The 23,933-nt window shown below is 36.5% G+C and overlaps 1 protein-coding gene and 1 long non-coding RNA gene across 6 annotated transcripts in view; one reads left to right on the top strand and one right to left on the bottom strand.

Annotated features, from left to right (window-relative positions):
- TBCD (tubulin folding cofactor D) overlaps window positions 1–23,933 on the bottom strand; it is a 173,202-nt gene that overhangs the window by 138,105 nt on the left and 11,164 nt on the right. Inside the window, exons 5-8 of the mRNA XM_058168485.1 lie at window positions 23,676–23,777; window positions 22,064–22,210; window positions 21,352–21,407; window positions 12,190–12,322 (exon numbers count right to left, since the gene is read on the bottom strand). Of these exons, the coding sequence (XP_058024468.1) occupies window positions 12,190–12,322; window positions 21,352–21,407; window positions 22,064–22,210; window positions 23,676–23,777 (438 nt within the window). The remainder of the gene's footprint in view (window positions 1–12,189; window positions 12,323–21,351; window positions 21,408–22,063; window positions 22,211–23,675; window positions 23,778–23,933) is intronic.
- LOC131190929 (uncharacterized) lies at window positions 1,865–21,438 on the top strand. Of its 5 annotated transcripts, none has more exons than XR_009153367.1 (6): window positions 1,865–8,973; window positions 9,065–9,189; window positions 10,002–10,998; window positions 18,561–18,623; window positions 19,705–19,805; window positions 21,338–21,438. It is a non-coding gene; the product is annotated as an uncharacterized LOC131190929 (long non-coding RNA). The 5 variants fall into 5 exon arrangements; XR_009153369.1 differs by having other exon boundaries at window positions 10,886–10,998; XR_009153366.1 differs by having other exon boundaries at window positions 9,065–10,998.

Raw genomic sequence — 23,933 nt, forward strand, 5'->3', positions numbered from 1 at the left:
TTGGACATAATCTATGTTCAAAAGGTGCTATTGAGCAGACATTGTTATTGATATTTTTGATATTGTGTTCACTACTACCTGATTCCTTTCTTTAAAAGTATCATTCACTATTTTTATCATCATAACATTTTGTATCAAATTACAAGACTGCATCTAAAATCTTTAGTCCTCTCTAGAGACCAGTTTTTAAAACCATGAAATTGCTTGTCTATATTATGTCTTGTAAAAATGAAAATGTGATATCTTTCTCATGAAAAACAGTTTGTAAATTATAATCAATTTCAAATCTTATTGTAAAAGTTTCAATGATTAATTTTATCTAGACTTTCTAAGATCAAAATCTTGCTTTCTAAGATAAAAATATTATTTAGCTTTTAGCTGTTTATTTCAGGTTCTTTAAATTCTTAAGCTTTTGATTAAAATGTTCGTTTGTTCAGGATTGAAAAAAAAATCATTAGTGTTTTCAAACTTGTCATTAAGAAAGTGTCTAAAAGAAGTAGTTAATAAGCAATTTCTAAAACTGGTTAGAAAGTGAGGTTTGTGAGCTTTAAAAGTCTCCACCAAGGTTTCAAGCAAGATAGCCAATTCAGATGAACTAGAAATAAGATTTTGAAATTAATTTTAAGAATATTTCCAAAGAAAAACTACTGTTGTTTTGGAAAAAAAATGATAGGAATGCATTCTGAAGACTGGACACTAAAGAAAATCAAAAAGAACTAAAGATTGCAATTAGAAGAGAAGAACATTTAAATTCAACTGGCTAACACAGAATGGAGCAAAATATTTTAATATTGAATTTACTGAACAATAATTGTGAACAATGAATTCAGAAGTTAATTTCAAGAATGTCTGCCATTATAGATAGACTGTATATAAATGATGTTATGGAACAGGAACAAGTTCTATCATAAAAGACTGAAACTGATTTGAACGTGGATTTTAAAATGACAAGTTAGAAGAATGCCATGGAAAAAGCTAAAACACTGGATATACCAGTGAAATCAGCTGATGATTTAATAATTAAAAGAGCTATACAAATAACAAACTGAAGAGTGACTTGGATAAGTTTCCTATTTTGGATTTACAAAAGAGACTTGTTAAAGTTTTGAAGAATTCTATGAGAAATGACAAAAGAAAAGGGGAAAAGAAATCAAGTTCTTGGACATTATTTTAAGAGATTAAAGACCAAGTAAACAGAAGGAATATAAAGTTGCCAGATCAAAGATCAAAATACATAGGTTGCTATCTCTGGTAACCCCTTGTGGATTTTTGCTGACCAGGACTGAACAATGATGCTTTAAAGTTTTGTTTATAGTTAAAGAAAGAAGAGATAATTTGTTGCTTTAAGAGAAAGTGATAAATTCACTAAAATTGTTTATACTTGTTCTGATGAAGGGGGAAATCATTTCTTTAATATTTCCTTTCTTTTTATTTATTATATTCTTACTTTGTCTTTCTATTTTTTCTTTTATTCTTTTTCATTTTCTGCACTTCATTTTTTTTCTTTTTAAAATTTTTTATTAGCTTTTATCTTTTTAAATGCAAAATTTAATTATATTACACACACACAAAAGAGGGAGAGAGGGAGGGAGGTTGAGTGATGTCAAGCACAATTCCTAAAGACTGCAAGTCCATGCACTTTTCTTGGCAGCAATACTGAAGTGGTTTGCAATCCAGACTTTTGTTATAAAAATTAGTGAAAAAGACAGACTGAAACCAGCATAAAATGCTTATTATTCCTTATTTGAAATACTATTAGAATGTAATTATACATAAACACATCTGAATAAAAAAAACTGTTTTTAAATTTAAATTCTATATCTATTGGCAATTTTCATATTTAATGTAATTTCTGGAGAAATTGTTCAATTATTTGAGTAATGCTTTGGGATTATTTGCTTTTTAATAAAATCTGCTTTTCCTTATTTTGATGTTTAGTATAATTTTATTGAAAGTTGGACCATAAGAAAGGCTGAGCGCCAAAGAACTGAGGCCTTTGAACTATGGTACTGGAGAAGACTCCCGTGAGTCCCTTGGACTACAAGGCAAACAAACAAGTCAGTCCTAGAGGAGATCAACCCTGACTGGTCTTTAGAAGCCCAGATCCTGAAGATGAAACTCAAATACTTTGGCCACCTAATAAGAAGGAATGACTCACTGGAGAAGTGCCTAATACTGGGAAAGATTGAGGGCAAAAGAAGAACGGGATGACAGAGAATGAAATGGCTGGATGGAGTCACTGAAGCAGTAGGCGTGAGCTTAAATTGACTCCAGAGATTGGTAGAGGACAGGAAGGCCTGGAGGAACATTGTCCATGGGGTTGCAATGGGTTGGACACAACTTTGCAAATAACAACAACATAATTTTATTGCTTCAAGTTATGGCAGCTACCCTAGATACTTTATGAAAACTACAATTTTCTTTTTTTTTTGCCAATTTTTTAAAAAATTTTTTACAAGCATAATAAAAAAGAATCATTGTGAACAAATTATTGGTCAGGTACATATTTCAAGTTTCACCTAAGTTATAATCTAATACAATGTATTTTCCTTCTTCTTCTTCAAGTTCAATTATTTATTTGCACACAATCTGATTATAGAAGTAAATCAAATTCAACCCATTCAGGAAAATATTTAAATGAAGTCTAGTCCCCGTGCTTAATTCCCTTCAACGTCATTAATAAATTCTATTAACGTTTTAAATTTTCACCACTCTCAGCATTACATCTACATTACTAATCAGAGATCATCCTCTCTAAAATCTCTTTTTTAAAACTGCCCAGAGATCACATAGACAATTTCATTCTTTCCTTTGTCTTCCTCTGCCTCTAAATCAATAATATATATTTAAAGTTTTCCATCTAATCCATTTTAATATCAAACAGAAAATTTAACATTTGCAAGGGTAATCTCTAATTATTTCCCTCAATTATCCCCGCAAAATATTAACTGTTTCCTTGGAAGTTTTATCAAATCCTTTCATTACCTTACTTATTTGTAAGAACAAAAAAAAGAGAATTTTTTCTTCAATATAATAACACGCATTTCCCTCTTATCCCAATTTATTCTAGTATTTTACCTCCATTTCCCAAAACTTCAATTATTTTTATCATAGTTGTCACTCATAATATAGATATTAACATTTTCTAAAATAAATTTTCTTAACCTAACTCTAAAGGCAGCCATTAGTTCCTTTCAAAAAAATGTTGTGTGACTACATCAGCAGCACATTCTCCGTGGGAACAGTCCACTATTCCACTCTTACTTTCTTTCTTTGCCTCTGAATTCTTCTTAAGTAAGGAATTTTCCGCTTAAATCAATCATCCAAAGACACACCATCTAGAAATCTCTTCTAAAACTGTTGTGTGGTCCTAACGACATCAATCCTCATGGGAATAGCTATTCGACTCTGCTATTTTCCTCTGTCTCTAATTATAAAGGCAGCCATAAGTTCCTTTCAAAAAAATGTTGTGTGCCCACACCCACAGAACTTTCTCCATGGGGAATAGTCTGCTATTCCATTCTTGCATACTTTCTTTGCCTTTGGATTCTTGTTTAAATAGGGAATTCAATTTCTATAGTTCAAAGACACGCCATCTGAAACTCTCTTTTAAAGCTGTTGTGTAGTCCCAGCAACAACAATCCTCTAGCTATCTTCCTCTGCCTATCGATGTCTCCTTTTGAAACAGTTACAGCTCACAAGTAATAAGTAGCCATTTTGGTGACAAAGTTCCTTTGTTCTCAAATGCTTTGGTATATGGAGATCAATTTTCCAGGATTTCTGCTTTATTGTATTTAATTATCTTCCAGGTTCTTATGTCCTATTGATATCTTTAATATTCCATAAATTTAAAACAGAGGGATTTGAGATATTCACATAAAAAACAGTTCAATAGCTTCTTTTACCTTTTTCTCCTATTTCTTTAATTTCCAATATAATCTGTTAAGACTTCCAGGAACCTCCAAACCATTGTTTAGTTGGAAAAAATTTATTTTCCTTTTATTTAAATGGGGCTCTGCTTCCATTCCAAGCCCTATCTTCTCTCTTTCGCTTCCCGAATGTGTATTCTCCAAATTGACTTTCACTTTCACTTGTTATTCAATTAGCCGCCAATCTACAAGTTCTCCCCAAGGCTTGTGCCTATTTTAAATTCTTATTTTTTCTTCGTGAGATCATCACTCACCCGACTTCAACAATTTGTTTCTTGATGCTTCTTCCTCCTACCCGCTCTTGTGGCCGCCCGTGGCTTTGGTGCAGCTGCCATGATGGACTATGGCGCTGCATTCCACCCCGCTGGATCGGGGGAAAAGATCCGGAGCTATGGGGAGTTTGCCATCTCCCCGTTCGCTCCGGCGGCTCCCCCACTCTTCGCTGCCCCTTCAAGGCAGCTATGGTCCGATCCAAAGTTCGGACGGATCCCCTGGATGAGGGGATATTGGTGCAAACCCCAGAGACATCGGGGTTTGTGACCGTCTCGCCCACGACGCTGGCCATGTCCTCTGAAAACTACATTTTTCAATAACTCAATCTAATCATTTTACTTTGAAAAAATATGGATTTATAGTTTGCATTATTAGTTAGGGAACTTACTCAAAAACTTTTCAAACTGCCCTAGAGAGGAAGACACCACATACATACCCCTAAAAAAACAAATAAACAAACAAACAAACCATGCCAACCTATTTAATCTTTATTTAAATTACATTTGCTGAAAGAGAGTTAAATACAATGCGAGTGCACTACATAAAAAAGTACATTGACCATGAAAATCCACATTAAATATACTAAGATCTCTCTTGGCATAGAGTTGCCTAACATGGGACCAGGCCAAATATATCTCATCACAATAGGAGTAAGGCAACTAAGTTCAGCAGTACACCACAGGACATATGGTGTATAGGGTAGCAGGGCTTCATGCTGTGGTGGCTGGCGGAAGCATAGGACCTGAGGCAGCACCCCTCAGCAACAGCAACACTGATGATGAAGTACAGGCCAAGGGGCAATGGCAACCAGCAGAGACTGGTGAAGGGCCTGGACTTCTACATCAGCCCCAGTTCCACTGCTGAGGAGTATCATCATGCAGGGGAGCCAGAAGGGCAGGGATAAAGGAAAATGGGCAAGGGGGAGTTGAAGCACCCTTAAGTCATAAGTGTGGGGAGGCTGCCAAGTATCCAAATCATGAGACCATGAGGGTGTTGTAACAGCCGTAACTTCAGGAAATAGGCACAAGTTCTATTTGTTCCATTTGCCATAACTTCAAACAGTTGCCAAACAAATGGTCCTAATTCAAGGATTACCTTAAATTTGAAGATTATTCTTTGAGAAATATGCTCAAGCAAACATGTCCAATTTCATAACAGTTAAATGATTTAAATAAATACCATATAAATAATAGCTAAATATTATATAGAAAGAATAAATAATATTGTACAGAAATTATTAGGAAGTATTTGTGGCTTGTTTCTGGAGGTGATGAAAAGATGTAAAGATATCACTTGAAAATTTCTTTTACAACAACCAGCATGAAAAGAAGTACAAGCCTTAAATAGAAGAAAACTTTTAATTAGAAAATCAATAGGTTGATTTTGCCTCGTTTAGAACCTTTAACATCCACAGAACTTCATGTTAAAGACATTAAAGTTCCAGTTGTATGCCTTGGGCATTTCTAAGTTACATCACATTTCTTTAGCATTTGTGGGGACATGTAACACTAACCAACATGTTGAGAGGAATCCAGCTACCTCTCCTTTAAATAATTATAGTACCTACAAATTAGAGAAAACCATTGGTGTATCCTAGCAATAGAAATATCAGATCTGGTTTTGTTGCTTTTGTAATAACATGATGCAAGATACAAACAAAAACTAGTTTCTTAGTAATCAGGGAAAAACCTGACACACCTCCTAATTGTCTGCATAACCCACGTAGACTTTGTCTTTGTAAGATGTAAGAATCAGCATTACCTCTGGGACATCTTCCCCAAGCTATACAAATCATCACTATTAAAAGTGGCATGATTACTTGGCAGCAGGCACATCTTACTGCCACAGAGATGAGAATCTGTAGTTACCCTTTGGCTCCAATAAACTATGAGCAATAGATATGCCCAACCTTAAGGGAGGATTGAAAACACCATAATAATTACTCTTCAGCACCTCTAAGAGGTCAAGCTGACAAGTCATTGTTCCTAGGATTATTTGTTCACCTTACTTTACTTTAACAGAAGCACAAGAAAGTATCAAGTGGTAAACTACTAAAAAAAGTCCTTGCCTCAAAAAAAATAATCATACTGTTTTGGAAAAGAAACATATAAATGCTTCATTTAATCTGGTAACATTAGCATTCTGAAGATATTTCACTTTCAACAAATATTCTCCTATTCTCATAGAATCTGGAAACTCTGGTTGAGATACAGAATGTGTTAGGAATAGGAGAGGATAAAAAAGTCAACACTGAGAATGCAAGAAAAAACACCTACAAAATCATCTTAGGATCTTCCTTCTGATCAGCACCCAAGAAATGTAGACAAAACATATGGCACAAGCTAGGAAAGGGATTAGGTTAGGTTGGCCGAAAGCAAACAAAACAAAAATACTTTAAATAAGAAGGACCTTTAACACAAGGGACCTTTTTTCAGTTTAGATTGTTTCTTCTCTCCGCTTCTTCCAAACTTCCACTATATTGATTGAATAGAATAGAATTCTTTATTGGCCAAGTGTGATTGGACACACAAGGAATTTGTCTTGGTGCATACGCTCTCGATGTACATAAAAGAAAAGATACACTGAAGGGGCACACAGTCCATAGGAGCTAAAGGTGGCAAAAAGAATGGAAGGGATGAAACAATCCCCTTCTAGTATCTTCCTTAAGTTCATAGCCTGCAGAAGCTAAATCACAATTCAAGTTGTTTACCTAAATATATTTATGTGTGGTAGTTACATTGTCTTTCTACTAGACACTAAGAGTGGCACTCAAGTTTCTTTGCTCTTTCCTCCAGCAAAATTTGCTAGAACTCTGTGACATAGGTTGGGCTGGGAATATATTCTTACAGATAAAACAATTGTTTTAAACTATGTTTGTTGAACAAGCCATAATAATCTGGTCTATCAATAAAGCTAATCCAAAAGGTAAACAAACAGCATTATAGTTCCATATTCTGGGTTAGATGGTAATTGGTCCAAATCACCCAGTAATCTTCATGACTGAATGGGAATTTAAACTAAACTCTTCACTCCTAATCCAACCTTCCAATTGCTACATTGTAGTAGCTTTTCCAAATTAAATGCTATAAAAATGGAATTAAATACTGCAGACATCTACTAAGCACGAACAAGCTGATTACAATTTATAGGCAAAGATGAAAGCTATTACGTGTGAAATATTTGGGATAGCGCTTTCAGTCAGAGCAGGCATTAAGTTAGATGGATCTCAAAATAATACATTCCTATATTTCTAATTGAAATGAATTTTCGCACCTGAACTCTATCAATTCACAGAGATGAATTTGAGTGAAAAAGATTTAATCCCATGTAAAAAAAACTCTAAAATGAATCACACTCAAATTGTGATTACAGCTTGGAAATACATTGCTAGTAAAAAGGGAAAATGCATGGTGTTCTGTTTTAATGGCAAATTGAAAAGGCACAAGTAAGGAAGGAGTTAAAAACCAATTCTGCACTTCCCTAATTGATAGATACATTCCCTCATTTTAAGTAAATAAAGGCAACAAAATTTCAGCTCACTGCTTGAAATCAAGACATTTACATGAGTTAAAAGCTAGCAAAGGTTATGTTCGATACTCAAGAGCTACAGCTTTATTTTTGTGCCTTTAAGACTAAAAAAACTACATAGCAGAGCTATCTCTTACCTGAGGCATAATCTACAAGAGCACACAATTATTACCAAACAATGTTATGTTGAAGTATGGAAAGCTTGCAGAGAAAATGCCTTTTCTTTGACGCAAATAAAAATAGTTCTCAAGATATACTGCTTTACTTACTTACTAGCAGAGGTGCTTTATTTTAACCCTATTACTCATATTTGTATAGTGTACCTCTATTAAAATAAATTAACCATAACTTAAGTTTCTATGCCCCAGGCTACTCCAAGATGAGAACATCCCTATCATGGAAGCTAGAGTGCTACACCCTGCAGGGCTAGCAAAACATTTGTTGATATATGAGGCATGTTTAAAAGCAAGTCTATCAATCCAAAAACCTAAATCAGATGTTTCTTACAATTAGATAAATGGTAGGTTTGAAACAATTTACATATGCATATGTCTAAACAAAGCATCTACATCAAAACCTCATACACAGAATACATAATATCAAAACTCATCTTCTAACATTCATACAACGAACATGCATATATAAAAGACTGGGAGCTATTAATTAATAGAATCTGAGCAGGTAATAAAGTAAGAATTTAGCATTTCCCTCCTTTATTACAGTCTGGAGTTTGGTTTGGTGTTTTTAAAATCTGTCTTATAAGCACCCACCCACCACGCAGTTATGAATCACTGATATAGTTAATGAAGGCAAGCATCACCAGTAAACATATAGAGCATACACTACACAAGAATTGCTGCCTTTTAATTATAACGCAGACATGACATATTTGAAACCTGTACTTGAAAGAGATAAAAGTTGTGCTACCTGTTAGTAATACATTCTTTCACAACAGGTGTCCTATCAACAGGTGCAGAAGAACAAGCCCATAAGTGGAATTATGTTGTGAAACACACATTGCATGTTTCAACAAGAACTGTCAGTATTTAGCAGCTTGGCTTAAAAGACAAATTGAACAGTAAAATACAATCTTGCCACAACTAATTCAAGAAGAAATATTTCTGGAGCGGTTCTGATGTTTATATACTCAAATCTCTTGTCCTCACTAAGAAAACATGTAATGATCAAAATGATCATTGTATTCTTGTATTCATCTGATGCACTGGTAGTTTAATTCCATGAGGTAAGAACCAGCTTTGCTGGTAGTTTCTGTAATCAACTATACAAATAAACATGGATACTCAGTGAAATGATTTTATTTTTTTTTATTTCAGGATTGGAAAGCAGAGACTTCCAATTTGCTGAATTTTCCTGGCTAGCGCAGCTGGAACTGTTTTGAATTTCAGCTTAACATCTGGAACGTCAAAGATATCTTGATCCCTGTTATACATCTCATAAGGTATTGAAGAAAACTCACATAAGCACAATGATGTCAAATTTGAAATATGCAGATCCACAGCAGAAAGAAATATAAACAGTCTCTAAGAGTTCACAAATTTTAGCTAAGGATGAATCACTTGGATATAAAAGTACTGTCTAAATAGCTCAGCAAATTGATTTTCTGAAATTATATCGTTATAATGCATTTGAGCATTATATATTTTAATAAGATCAATTTTCTATATAATACCCAGTTCCATTTTATATTTATATTTCACTGTGAATTTCAATTACCTTTCATACTGTATATTTTAAAACTATTTTTACTTCAAACATTAAGGAACAGCTAAACTCTGAAATGTGAAATTACTATGTGACATCTGGCCCAGGAAATTTATTATTCAAAACCTACTTCATGCAAATAATTATATATTTAATCCAGTACTGTCAAGCCATTATACATCTGGCAATCTATATTTTAAGATCTCAAATATTTTCAACTGACCTGATATCAAAACCACTACTGAACTCCAACTCCTAGGGTAATCTTAAACAAATCATTTTTTCTTCAGCTTCAATGTCACCTTTCTCTTTTTCTCTAACAATTACCTTTATTCCACAATCTTCCTAAATAGTACTGAAAAAATATTTTGAGGAAAAATGTGAACTTTTGAAAGAAGAATATTTTTCCATCTACTACTTACACTAAAATATCAATAACTTCATGGACAAATGAAGACAATTGTTGCTTTCTTTTTAAAAAAATAAATTTCTAAATATTTATTTTCACATTATTTTAATGCAGACCACTAATTTCTGTTTCCTTCTCAGATATCCCAAGGTTGGACTGAGATTGGCCTATGTTACAACTAATGAAAAAGAAATATTTGAAAATAGTCATTGCCTGTTATCTATACTTGTCCAAAGCATGCTGGGATCACAATCTAATTTCGTTGCAATTGAGAAGAACAGACCATGAAAGATCCAAAAGGATGATCAAAACATCAAGCAAACCTTAGTTGCTATTATCATTTAACATTTTAAAGCCACAAAAATTGGGACATTAAAAATGGAAGAGCCAGATTAATATTCTACTTAAAACAATTTTGAGTTTCATTCAAAATTGGCCTAATAAGCCAAACACTGTTATCTATGAAAAGATAATAATGTAAAATTATACAGTTATACAAATGATAGTTGAATATAGTAATCAAAATTCATTTGATTTATATTTATGTTATTTTTTCTAAAATATTTTTCTAATATTGACTGCAATACCAGCTGCCCATTGCTTATAACATAACCTTTAATCATGAAAGGAAAAAGTATTGAACTCCCTCAAAAAGCCATTTTTTTCCAAAGGAAAAATTAGTTAAATGAGCTACCAAATCAATAAAATTGCTCAATACTTGAGCAATTCCTGTAAAGAAAGGGAAATATCTTTATGAGCAAGTCTCTAGTTTCAAGAAAATTACATCTCATTCAAGTTTCGATTCAACTTGTTCAGTTTTCACCTGTTTTACTTAACATACTCTAATAACAGGTGGAATAAAACCACACAGAACAAAGAAGATATGACTAATATTAAAGTAATATACATCCTACAAGTTTCATCAAGCAGCAACAGGCTTTGTTAAGTAGATGAGGAAAACTTTTAATTCTTAAACTTTGCCAACATGAAATATAACATGTTTCTGTTTCTTCTTCTTTTAAAGAACAAAGAAAAGCACCTAGGTGAATTTTCTTTCTACTAATAGGAAAATTAGTTTCACTAATACTACAATTTCACATAATCACAGAAGGTTTCTGCAGTTGAAGGATGGAGCAGGTAAGACTTTGTTCTTACTTTTTACCCTTGAATTTAGAAAATAAAAATGTGTACTTCAATCTGAGATCCTACCTGTTGAGATATGCCCCAGCATACTAGCACACCATAAGCAGACAAAGCCCCCTACTCTAATACCTTCTTCTGTAGCTACTTAATGGCTGCAATTTGCTCCTATTTGTAAAAGAACTCATAAGTCAATGTTTTTAATAATGAACAAAGCAGAGGATCAATAGAACATTGTTTTTTAACCATCTTCATCCCTGAATCCATTGTAATACTCATAAAATGTATGTGATGATTACACATATGAGGCAGCTGGCCATAAAAATTTCACAATATATATGCCAATATATAAAAAGTTATTAATAAACCAAGATTTTCTTAAATTTAATAGGTAGCATATAGGCTAGTATCTCAGTTTAGTTGTCACCGATTAGTAGTTGAATAAGCCAAATTAGAAGTGTGAAAGCTACATACTGCAGGAAAGAGGGAGCACATAGGATGAGAATACATCTCATGCTCAGACTAGTGATCATGTATGTTATATTGAGATGTCTAACTATTTACCTCAGCTGGTTTGTAAATAGTATCACATTCAAAACTAAATAAGTGACTAATAATGTCCATGAATAATTATCATTATCTAAACATTTTTGTCAGGTGATATGTGCAATCCTTTGTCTTGTTTTACTTTTGCAACAAAAGCAAATATTCTTTAGGGATGTTGCATCTTATACTGCTGGAGTGACTGGTCAAGCTAGTAGGTGGAGTCAAATGAGGAGTTAGTCTGGAATCCCTATGTAAGCCTAAGAGGATGAAGTCTGACTGCCCTTGAAGGCTGTTGAGCCTTAGCTAGTCTGATTCAGGTGCAAGAGGATTCCTGTATTATAGGCTTGCACCTACTATAAATTGAATTCTTTGAGTGTGGATGTGATTGTTTGTGTCTGACACATATGGGCCCAAAGAGCTCCAATAGTTTTCATCATTATACAAGGTACTAAACTTTGCAGATTTCCCTTGCCACATATGCTGAAGCCTTCTCCAAGGCAATTAAGAGGGGCAGAAGAACTTTGTTCTGTGTCCTGGCAGCCACATATAATTTGGAAACACTTCCAATAATTAAGGGAGTTGACAGTTAAAAATAGCATTTAAAAAAGAAAAATGGGGTTATCTTTGAAAACAATTGTTTACCAGGGCTTGAAGCATTCCATCCATTACAATAGTCCCCTCAATGGTCTTAAAAGAGGATTTAGATAATGTTGAAAGGGTCCAATCCAGGAAGTCTGCCATTCTTTTTTGTCTGACATCAGGGCGGGTAATAAACCTACATACAAAGAAATAACACATACGTTGCAAGTTACCTATTCAGAGCAATTCAACTGGTAACACATTTTTCCTGTTAGCCAAACTGGTTTTTTTTTCCTGAAGGCAATTGTCCAATGGATGTCTTCCAACGTATTTCAATTGGGAACATTCCAACTGTCAATTCTTTAACTCTGTCTTTCCTAAAGAAGGTCATAATGTAGAAATATGAATTGTCACAGTACACATCAAATCATCTTGAAATGGTGGAGGAAAATAAACAGAAATTAAATTATAGCATATCAGTTTTTTTAAAATATGCTTTAAAAGTATATTTCCCATTTTTCCATAACATTTTCAGAAAAGAAATAATTTTCTCCAAATCTTCTTTTCTTACTAGTAGGGAAGGTAAATCTTCCTCAAACCGATCTCAATGCAGAGTGATTATATGGACAAATTTGTAGTTTTCTTGGTAACAATATGGAAGTTATTTGTAATTACCTTCTTCCTGTTTTTTGTTTCTTGGTTTTCTTTTACCTTTCCCAACTAGCCTAGAGTTCAGAAATGTCCTGATGATTTCCCATTAACAAGCTTCAACCCTGAGGTTGTTTTTTTTTTAATTAACTAAATTTGCATGGACCTGCCACCTAGTGTGACATTACCATATTTTTCAGAGTATAAGATGCTCCAGACTATAAGACACACCTACCATTTTTGGTGAGGAAAAAAAAAAAGAAAAAAAAGAAATCTGCCTGTCTCCCAGTAATTTTGTCTCCTTATTATTTTTTATTTATTTATTTATTTATTTATTTATTTATTTATTTATTTATTTATTTATTTATTTATTTATTTATTTATTTATTTAAATTTTTATACCGCCCTTCTCCCGAAGGACTCAGGGCGGTGTACAGCCAAAGATAAAAACAATAAAGTATACAAAGTTAAAATATCAAGTTAAAATACATATTCAATAATGGCCGAATTAAAACCGTCAATTGACCAACCTAAAATACCCCATATAAAATTACAAAAAATTAAAATTTAAAAAATTTAAAAAATCAGGCCAGTCCCGCTTGGGTAAATAAGTAAGTTTTTAATTCCCGGCGAAAGGTCCGAAGGTCAGATATTTGGCGCAAACCGGGGGGAAGTTCATTCCATAGAGTAGGTGCTCCAACAGAGAAGGCCCTTCCCCTGGGGGCCACCAGCTGGCATTGCTTGGTGGACGGCATCCTGAGAAGACCCTCTCTGTGGGAGCGTACGGGTCGATGGGAGGCATAAGGTAACAGCAGGCGGTCCCGTAAGTACCCGGGCCCTAAGCCATGGAGCGCTTTGAAGGTGGTAACCAGAACCTTGAAGCGCACCCGAAAGACCACAGGTAGCCAGTGCAGACTGCGCAGGAGCAGTGTTACCCAAGAGCAACGTGGAGCTCCCTCAATCACCTGCGCAGCTGCATTCTGGACTAACTGGAGTCTCCGAGTGCACTTCAGGGGTAGTCCCATGTAGAGAGCATTGCAATAATCCAGACGAGAAGTGACGAGAGCATGAGTGACCGTGCATAAGGCATCCCAGTCCAGAAAGGGCGAACCAGGCGAACCTGGTAAAAGGCTCTCCTGGAGACGGCCGCCAAATGATCTTCAAACGACAGCCGTCCATCCAGGAGAACGCCCAAGTTGCGTACCCTCTCTGCTGGGGCCAGTGACTCGCCCCCAACAGACAGCCACGGTTGCAGCTGACTGTACCGGGGTGCCAGCATCCACAGCCACTCCGTCTTGGATGGATTGAGTCTGAGTCTGTTTCTCCCCATCCAGACCCGTACGGCCTCCAGGCAACGGGACAGCACTTTGACAGCTTCGTTGGGGTGGCCCGGGGTGGAAAAGTACAGCTGAGTGTCATCAGCGTACAGCTGATAACTCACCCCGAAGCCACTGATGACCTCGCACAACGGCTTCATATAGATGTTGAACAGGAGAGGCGAGAGAATCGACCCCTGAGGCACCCCACAAGTAAGGCGCCTCGCGGTCGATCTCTGCCCTCCTGTCAACACCGTCTGCGACCGGTCAGAGAGATAGGAGGAGAACCACCGATAAACGGTGCCTCCCACTCCCAAACTCTCCAACCGGCGCAGCAGGATACCATGGTCAATGGTATCAAAAGCCGATGAAAGATCTAACAGGACCAGGGCAGAGGAAAAACCCCTATCCCTGGCCCTCCAGAGGTCATCCACCAACGCAACCAAAGCTGTCTCCGTGCTATACCCGGACCGGAAGCCGGACTGGAACGGGTCTAGATAGACAGCTTCATCCAGGTACTGGGGAAGCTGCCATGCCACCACACTCTCTACAACCTTCGCCACAAAGCGAAGGTTGGAGACTGGACGGTAATTACCCAAAATAGCTGGGTCCAGGGAAGGCTTCTTAAGGAGGGGTCTCACCACTGCCTCTTTCAAGGCAGCGGGAAAGAACCCCTCCAACAAAGAAGCATTTATAATTCCCCGGAGCCAGCCTCGTGTCACCTCCTGAGTGGCCAGCACCAGCCAGGAGGGACACGGGTCCAGTAAACATGTAGTGGCATGTAACCTCACCAGCAGCCTGTCCATGTCCTCGGGAGCCACAGAATCAAACTCATCCCAAACAACATCAACAAGACATGTCTCAGTCATCTCATCCGGATCATCACAATCTTGGTCCAAACTATCCCGAAGCTGAGCGATTTTATCGTATAGATAACCACTAAACTTCTCAGCACGTCCCTGCAAGGGGTCATCCCGTCCCCCCTGGTGTAAAAGGGAACGGGTCACCCGAAACAGGGCAGCCGGACGGTTATCTGCCGACGCAATGAGGGTGGAAACATAGGAACGTTTCGCAACCCTCAGTGCCACTAGGTAGGCTTTCGAGAAAGACCTAACTAGTGTCCGATCAGCCTCGGAACGGCTGGACCTCCAGGTACTCTCTAGGCATCTTCTCTGACGTTTCATCTCTCTCAGCTCCTCAGAGAACCAAGGAGCCAATTGAGATCTACGCCGGGTCAGAGGCCGCAAAGGCACGACACGGTCCAAAGCCCCAGCCGCAGCCTGTTCCCAGGCCGCAACTAGTTCTTCAGTCGTGCCGTGGGCAAGATCCTCAGGAAACGGCCCAAGCTCCGTCAGAAACCTCTCGGGGTCCATCAGGTGCCTGGGACAGAACCAACGCATTGGTTCCGTCTCCCTGCGGTGGTGAGCGGCGGTCTGAAAGTCTAGGTGGAGGAGAAAATGATCTGTCCATGACACCGGTATCGTCGCTAAATCCCCTAATACCAGATCATTAAACCACTGTCCAGAGATATAAATCAAGTCCAGTGTGGACCCCCCCCGTGTGTGTAGGGCCATCAGTTACTTGGATCAGGTCCAAGGCCGTCATGGAAGCCTGGAACTCCTGAACCACCGTCGACGACAAGCCGGCCGATGGCAGATTGAAGTCCCCCATGACCAGAAGTCTGGGGATCTCAATCGCCACCCCGGCAAGCACCTCCAGCAGCTCAGGCAGGGCTGTAGTCACGTAGCAAGAAGCCAGGTACGCGATCAACAGACCCATCTGATTCTTATGGCCCCACTTCACAAGAAGGGATTCACAACCGGCTATCTGAGGCACAGTGGACTCTCTCAGCTCCAGACTCTCTCTCATCACAACCGCCACCCCGCCACCCCTACCCTGGGCCCTCGGCTGATGGAATGCTCGAAAACCCGGCGGGCACAGTTCAACCAGGGGCACACACCCTTCTGCGCCCAGCCAGGTCTCCGTAATGCCCATAAAGTCCACGGACTCCCCCCGAATATGATCACAAATCAGGGGGGCCTTATTAACCACAGACCGGGCATTGCACAACATCAGCCGGAGGCCCGGGCCCTGAGGATCCTGACCTTCCGGGGAACGGGTAAGAACTAAGGGACCGGAGCACGTTATCGCTTTTAAACAGCAAATCCGTGCTCCTGGAAAATGATACGGTCCCTTGCTTCCGCCATATTTGCCCCTCCCACTTACCGTACAGATGGAACCAACCTCTACACCTGGAACGAACCCCTCACCCCCCTCCCTCGGACCAGATAAAACGCCATGGACAAACCCTGGGACTGGACTTACCCTCCCCAACGGGTTTTCTCCCCCCCCGTCGCTTCCCTCCCCCCCTTTAAAAACCCTTATTAAAAAACCTATGTCCTTGCAGCAAATAGCATGCTTTACTTTCATTTTCATTTTCAGCATAGCTTGATTAGCACAAGAAAAAAAAATCTGCTCCCAGCAATTTACCTCCTTGCAACAAGCAGCAGAGGCCCACACAGCAATAGGCAATGGCAATCCCTGCAGCCTGAAACAGCTGAGAGTCGAGGACAATCAACTTGTGCTAATTAGCTGTTTCTTCTTGCTGCTTACTGCAAAGAGGTAAATTGCTGGGAGGCAGAGGCTCCCAGGTGGAGGCCAGTGGGTGGGAGGGGCTACATTCGGTGTATAAAACACACCCAAATTTTAATCCCCTTTTAGGTGGGAAAAAGGTGCATCTTATACTCCGAAACATACGGTATATAAAAGCTAGCAGCAAAATAAAGAATGCTGACCCTGCTTTATTCCAGTTCAAGGATTGTTAAGGAAAGTGGGAAATGACCTGATCTTGGAATTTAAGCAGATTCAAGCGTCAGCTATACTTATATTGTATGCAAGTTGATCTTGATTAGAAAGCCAATATTGTTATGGTATTGGTCTGTCCCCAAATACACCCATTTCTAGTTTATTCATAACCACAGAAACCCACTGGATAACTTTGGGCCAATTACTCTCTCTCAGTTCAATCTACCACAAATGGTTAGATTATAGGGGGAAAATAGGGAAAAAATACTATGTTTCTTGGGATCCTCTATGAAAGGTGGGATATAAAGATTATGTAAAATAAATAAACAAACCGCAGGTGCAAAAGATAATTTTCTAAATGTGATTCTTTCAAATGAATGTTATAGGAAACTGTAGGCTTCTGGGTTTTCTTTTGTTTTTTAACAAAAACAATATTAATGAGGATTATGAGCTTCATAATGCTGTATTGTTTTACCAAATATATTTTCAGTGGATTTACAATAATTCCTGTAAATCCAACGCAATATATAAAGTGATTTGCACAAATGTCTTGAAGTTCCCACTAGATATCACTAAAAGCATTCCAATATGCCTTGACACTTGACATAAATTGTGCATATTTCAAAAATGACATGGAAGACACTTCCAGTGAGGCCATGGCATCTCAAACATCTCTGCCAAAGCAGAGCAGTGTTTATGGAAAACATCAAGGGCTGGATGCTGGAACCTGGGTGGTAAAATCTCTCCAGAAAAAGAAGAGATTGTGATATCACCCACATTTACCCTGGACAGCTGCTCCTCCTGCTTAGACTACAAGAACTGAGTTTTTTTGGTTGATTTGTGATTTGAGCAACTGGGAATTGAGGGAATATTCCACCTAAACTCACAGTTGTAACACAGCTCAATCAAGCCCCATTTCTTAATTGCCTTTGGAATTATTTTTTACTGCTTTTGAAATAATAAGAACCTCCAGAACAATAAGTTTTTATTGCATTCACTGGGTGAGTCTCCTTCTCCTTTGTGGAAATACATTTTAAATGCAAATTTAAGGGTTTAGAAAAATATTAATTTCGGGAATAAACAGCAAAAACATGTACAGAGTGTTGATTTTGGAAGGTTCTAAATGGACTAAAGGACCACATGGATTTGAAATAAGAATATGAAATTAATTGTAAGAAATTTTCCCAAGGGAAATTGCAGTTGTTTTAGAAAGCATGATAATATAGGACTTTGAATGTTGAACACTAGAGGGAAGCAGAAGAAATTAAAGATGACTATTAATGAAGTAAAATAATCAGATTTGACACACTAGAATAAAATGCAGCAAAATACTTAACAGTGGATCTTTTTTGGAGACTAGTGAACAATAGACTTGGAAATTAATTTTAAGAATATCTAACTTTCATGGATGAATGGCATACAAATGTTCTTACAAAAGAAGAATAAGATAAAATAAGATAATATCAGTCTTATACCAGATAAGACTGAGATTAATTTTAATATGCATTTGAACATGAGAAGTTACAAAAATGATATGGAAAAAGATGGAGGATATACTGAATATACAAATGAAACTGGATGAGGTCTTGATATTTGAAAAAGTGAGACAAGTATTAAAACAGAAAAGTTATTTGGATAACTTTTTTTACTGGATTTACAAAACAGATCTGTTAAAATTTCGAAGGATATTCTGAAAGGAGACCAAGAGAAGACGTAAAGAAATCAAATGTAAGAACAGTATTTGAAGGTTTTAAAAGTCAAGATTTTATAAATACAGAAAAGGAATTCAGAACTGGCTTATTTGATCAAGGTTGTAATAGTCATGTAGTTATCTTTGATAGCCTTTAATGGACTTTTGCTGACCAAGAATGAATGGTGAAGTTTAAGATTTTGTTTATAATTAAGAGATGAGATATAGGAAGAAAAAGCATTTGTTGCATTTTAAGAAAAGGTGATAAATTACTAAAACTATTTCTACTTGTCATATTGAAGAAGGAAGTTATTCCTGTTTTTGTTTTTCTATATTTTATTTCTTTTTCTGCTCTTTCTGTTTTTCCTTTTCAATCTTATTTTTTGCAGTCTATTAATTTTTATTTTTTTATAATTGTAAACTTTAACAGAAATTATTTTTAAAATGATCTGGAAGAGTTGCTTCAAATATCATTAAGTATAACAGTTCTCACTTATTCATTAAGATATACACATTTTTTCCAACCTTGCACAGAAACCTGGAAAAAATGGGATTCTTTAGTGAAAAGCAGAGAGAAACTGTTATTAAACAAAAACCAAAGACATTTGAACAATTTTTAAACCGCATGCGACCCTAGATTATATGTTCATATTCTATGAAATTAGATCTATTTCTACATAAAATGTTTTAAAAATTACATTTTAATATATTGCCATTATATAGTAGAGCTAATCTGTAACTTCTGAGGAATTTTGCCAGTGTAAATTACAAAAATAAATCATTATTAGATATAGTTTAAAGCATTATTAAAATAATTCATAAGTCTATTTATTTGTAAGGCCACTTGATTTATAACAACTCTGGGTGGCAAACAATAAACATGGAATGCAAAAAATAATTAGCTACAGAAAAAGCAAACAATAGCCTGGAGGAAACAACCACATCATGTATTTTTGTTACAATTTTGTTGTTAATTTGAAACAAAGAGTGCAGAGGGAAGAGGAAGAGTTGAACTATTGAAGGCATTTAACAAATGTTGACATGCTATGTCAAAACTTTTAATTGTTCTGCATACTTGTAATACATTTCATTTGTATACTGGTCTATCTTTTATTGCAGTGTCAAATTATCTTATTTGGACACATTATGCAAGACCAAGCTCTCTAGAGATGGCTCTAATGCTGGGAAGATGACCAGAAAAAATGGTCTCAGTTACAGTGGTAAGAAGTCCATCATTAGAAGATCTGAAATATCCGATTAGGAACAGGTCATCATGGAGGAAATCTGTACTGATTACTAAAAGTCAACACCAACTTGATGGATGATGATGATGATGTACAGTATTTACTGACTCTTACCATAAAAAGATCCTATTAAGACAGATGATTTGATAGATATTTATAAAAATCCAGCTAATGCATCTCTCTCTCTACCAGAGTTATGAAAAATACTGTATTTAATTTGGAATAACTGATTAACTTTCCATGGTACTGAAATATTTGAATGCCTTTTACATGTACAATTATTTCTTATAGTAATAGTGCAGCACTTTAAAGACTGCAGCCAGGACAGGATCACTAGAAAGGGGGAAAAGGTATTAATATGCTCCAAGGATGCTCAAATAAACCAACATTTGTGGGATGGGGAAGAGGAGATGACGAATCAGTCATATGTGATCTGACTATACTTAGTTGTCTCCAAAAGCCATGATATTGTGGGAGTTAATCAAAAAACATTAAGAGAAATGACAATGTTTAGGATTTAAGTTATTTTCTTAGGCTCTCTTAGTTATAACAAAGCTTAATATAGCAGCCATCATGGCTGGCAGACTTGTCTCCCATTCTACCTCCTACAGCATAGGTAGAGACTAAGAAAACCTCATAGTAATCTTTCTTAGAAGCAGAGTGACTCTAAGAAACCATGTCTACCACCTTCACTAAGAAAAAGAAACAAGTCTGGGGCTCCATATTTCTACATGTTTTGTTACTCAAACTTGGTGACCACACCTTGATTTCTCCATTCTTTGTTAAACGTATAAATAACATTTTCATAGATGTTCATGTGTTGTCCATACACAACACACCAACACTGATGAATTTGCCATATTGTCACCTCTATTGGCAGGGGTAGCAATAGAAAAATACTTTTGAGCAACTATGGCCATGAGAGAATTCTGAAGGCTTACCCGCTTTTTTATACCTCTTCTTCGACATACGACTATAATGGAGTCTGCCCATTATGGTTGTATGTCAACCAATTTTACAATCTTTTTTGTGGTGGTCATTAAGCAAATGCGGTGATTATTAAGCAAACCAATGGTTCCCTATGAGCATGGTTTTGATGAAAATCAGAAGAAAGTGCTGATTTTCGGCAAAACCATCATAAAACATGATCGCATCTATCCGGGATGCTGCAAATGGCCACAAAGGCGGCTGTGCTGCCAAGCACCCGAAGTTCAGTCACATGACAATGGAGGAAGCCTAGCCATCGGAACTTCAATCCTCTTTTTGACCAGTCGCTAAGTGGCTGATCATAAATCAAGGATTTCTTAATGAAGAAATCAGGAGTTGGCACCATTAGTAAGCTTACTTCTTGCCCTGAAGCAAATTCTCTTGCTGCTATTGTTTATATTGATTTAAGTGCCTATTTGTTCATGTTGCAAATGTATACAACTGTCCATTGGAACAAATAAGTCTAGCCTTATTGATAATGGTACAGTTTTTTTAAAAAGTTTCACATTCTTCTCTATTAGCACAAGAAACTTACTTTGAGACCAGGACTGCAGCTGCATCACGAGACTTATCACTTACAACAAGGTATGACTAAAAGTAAGAAGAGATTTGAATTGCAATTTATTATATTAAAACTGATCATACAAAGTAAAGTATATAAACAAACTTCACTTAATCTGTGTGTGTGTGTACAAATCAGGATGGATGAAAAGTTGAAATTTGAGAAGGATAATTCAAAAAATACATTTCTATATAGAAAGCTAGCATATAAAAACTGCCAAAAAGTCTACCAAATTCAAAGATGTGGAGGATAGGCACTTGTAAACAAAACTGTCTTCAAAACTGCTTTAGGAACAGTTTATTTTAATTGCCCACTGCATTTTCTTTTTCAACATTTATATGCATAGAATCAGAAAATGCATATTTCTAAACACAATATTTGTTTTAAACTCTGCAACATACTAGAGTGTCATGAATTAGAAAATAAAATATGCAACATCAAAACAAAGACACAGTAGCTTTTAAAAGGACACTTACCTTCGTTATCAAAACTGATTCTATAAATGAGATTCCCCCCCATCAATTAGTATACAATAAGCTTGAATGATTATTATGATAACTTGTATAACAAGATGCATAGAGGTACCAGGATTAAGCAGTAAAAAAGCCTATGTTTAAGTTACAATCACTTTTTTCAAGTGAAAGAAACCATTCTATAAATCATGATTTTATGCAACTACACCTACTTTTGCTACTTCCAGAATTCGATCCATTGTTGATACACGAGGGCATCCTTCTATGGAAGAGATATTTCCATCTAGCCGTACCAAATCAAATGGGATCAAACATGTTACAGATAACCACAACAAGAGCATGTAACGAGTCTCCCAGGTCTAACAAGACAGGAAAAAAATCAGAGTAAAATACATAGTGAATGTTCTCAGAAAACTTCCAGTGTACAGTATAAAAACTATTTCTACTTGCAAAATCGAGATAGAAAATTATCTAGATAATAAATTAAGACAAATATGAGAAAAAAGATGGCATATTTGGTTCTATTAGGATATAGGTTATGTTGAACCCAAAGACAATATAAACATAAACATTAGAGTTTTGGGAAAGATACTTTGAATGCAAAACATTTCAATCTCAAAGTGGATTCTGATATCTGAAGTACTCCTAGCACTTGAACTAGCTTGATTCAAACTTGGAAAAAAATGTTTAAAGCTCAAAACATTTTGCATTTGACATATTTTGTTTATCTCTTGCAAAAATCCATTAATAGATAGATTCTAGAATAGAATAACAGAGTTGGAAGGGACCTTGGAGGTCTTCTAGTCCAACCCTCCTGCTTAGGCAGGAAACCCTATACCACTTCAGACAAATGGTTATCTAATCTCTTCTTAAAAACTTCCAGTTTTGGAGCATTCACAACTTCTGAAGGCAAGTTGTTCCAATGATTAATTGTTCTGACTGTCAGGAAATTTCTCCTTAGTTCTAGGTTGCTTCTCTCCTTGATTAGTTTCCACCCATTGCTTCTTGCCCTGCCCTCAGGTGCTTTGGAGAATAGCTTGACTCCCTCTTTTTTATGGCAGCCCTTCTGAAACTGTGACAGCAGTTCTGCAACAGTTTTGCCAATCTGTTAACTTTTATCAAGTTAAAAGTTAATAGATGGTAATTTTCAAACTACAACTCAGAAAAAAAAAATTGTGACAATGTATGCTTCTAAGCAGAATGATCAGCATTCATCAAAGCTAAACTAGCTAACATGTTATTTAGTAACAAGTATTGAATCCTAACTTAGTGGGGAGGGGGTAGGTTGTGTCTCATCCTCCTAATACTGTATTTGTCTGCTGGTAAGGTTGCACCATCAGAAAGGCATCATAATATGCAAATAGAATAGGTAATAAAGCAATATAAATGAAGGCAAAGATATACTCTGATACATTAATTACACTAATATAAATCTAACAATAGTTCTGGACAAAAGATGCAAAGAAAGTACATGACAGGTACAAAGATAAGTACATAAAATATTTTAAAGATCAATACACAGCAAGGACAAAATATTCTTTAAAATCTCTATACACATGCAAGCATACAAAATGTCAAAATTCAGCCATTTAAATGGCTGGGAGATGAAGACAAAGAAAATACTTCTCCCTTCTACAAAATGGGTGGCTACATAAATGAATGTTCAAAAAACTGCTTATATAAAGCAGTTCATTCATTATAATCTCTGTAGTAATACTGACAGTACTGACAATACTGACAGTAATACTGACCAAGGCTTGGGAAATGTTTCTGCAGCCTGCTTTCAGTGCGGACAGTGACAACTGTAATGGAATGATAGCATACCTCATATTCTTTTGGATTCTGAGTTACAAGCATATTTAGAACAGGCTGTACATCTGCTACTTCATGAGGAAATAATCGCAAGAAGGTTTTATATCCTCGTACCTAGGTGAGCAAAAGCATTTGCAGTTTAACGATTCACCTCCCTTTATGGAAATGTAAAAATAAATTCAATTGTTTAATTAATATTTGACATCGCACCAGCTCTCAAGCTCAAGGGAGCTTTCAAGTTATGCATTTGCAATACAATAGGCCAACAAT

This window comes from Ahaetulla prasina, chromosome 2 (genome assembly GCF_028640845.1).
Source record: "Ahaetulla prasina isolate Xishuangbanna chromosome 2, ASM2864084v1, whole genome shotgun sequence".
In the NCBI taxonomy this organism is placed as follows: Eukaryota; Metazoa; Chordata; class Lepidosauria; order Squamata; family Colubridae; genus Ahaetulla; species Ahaetulla prasina.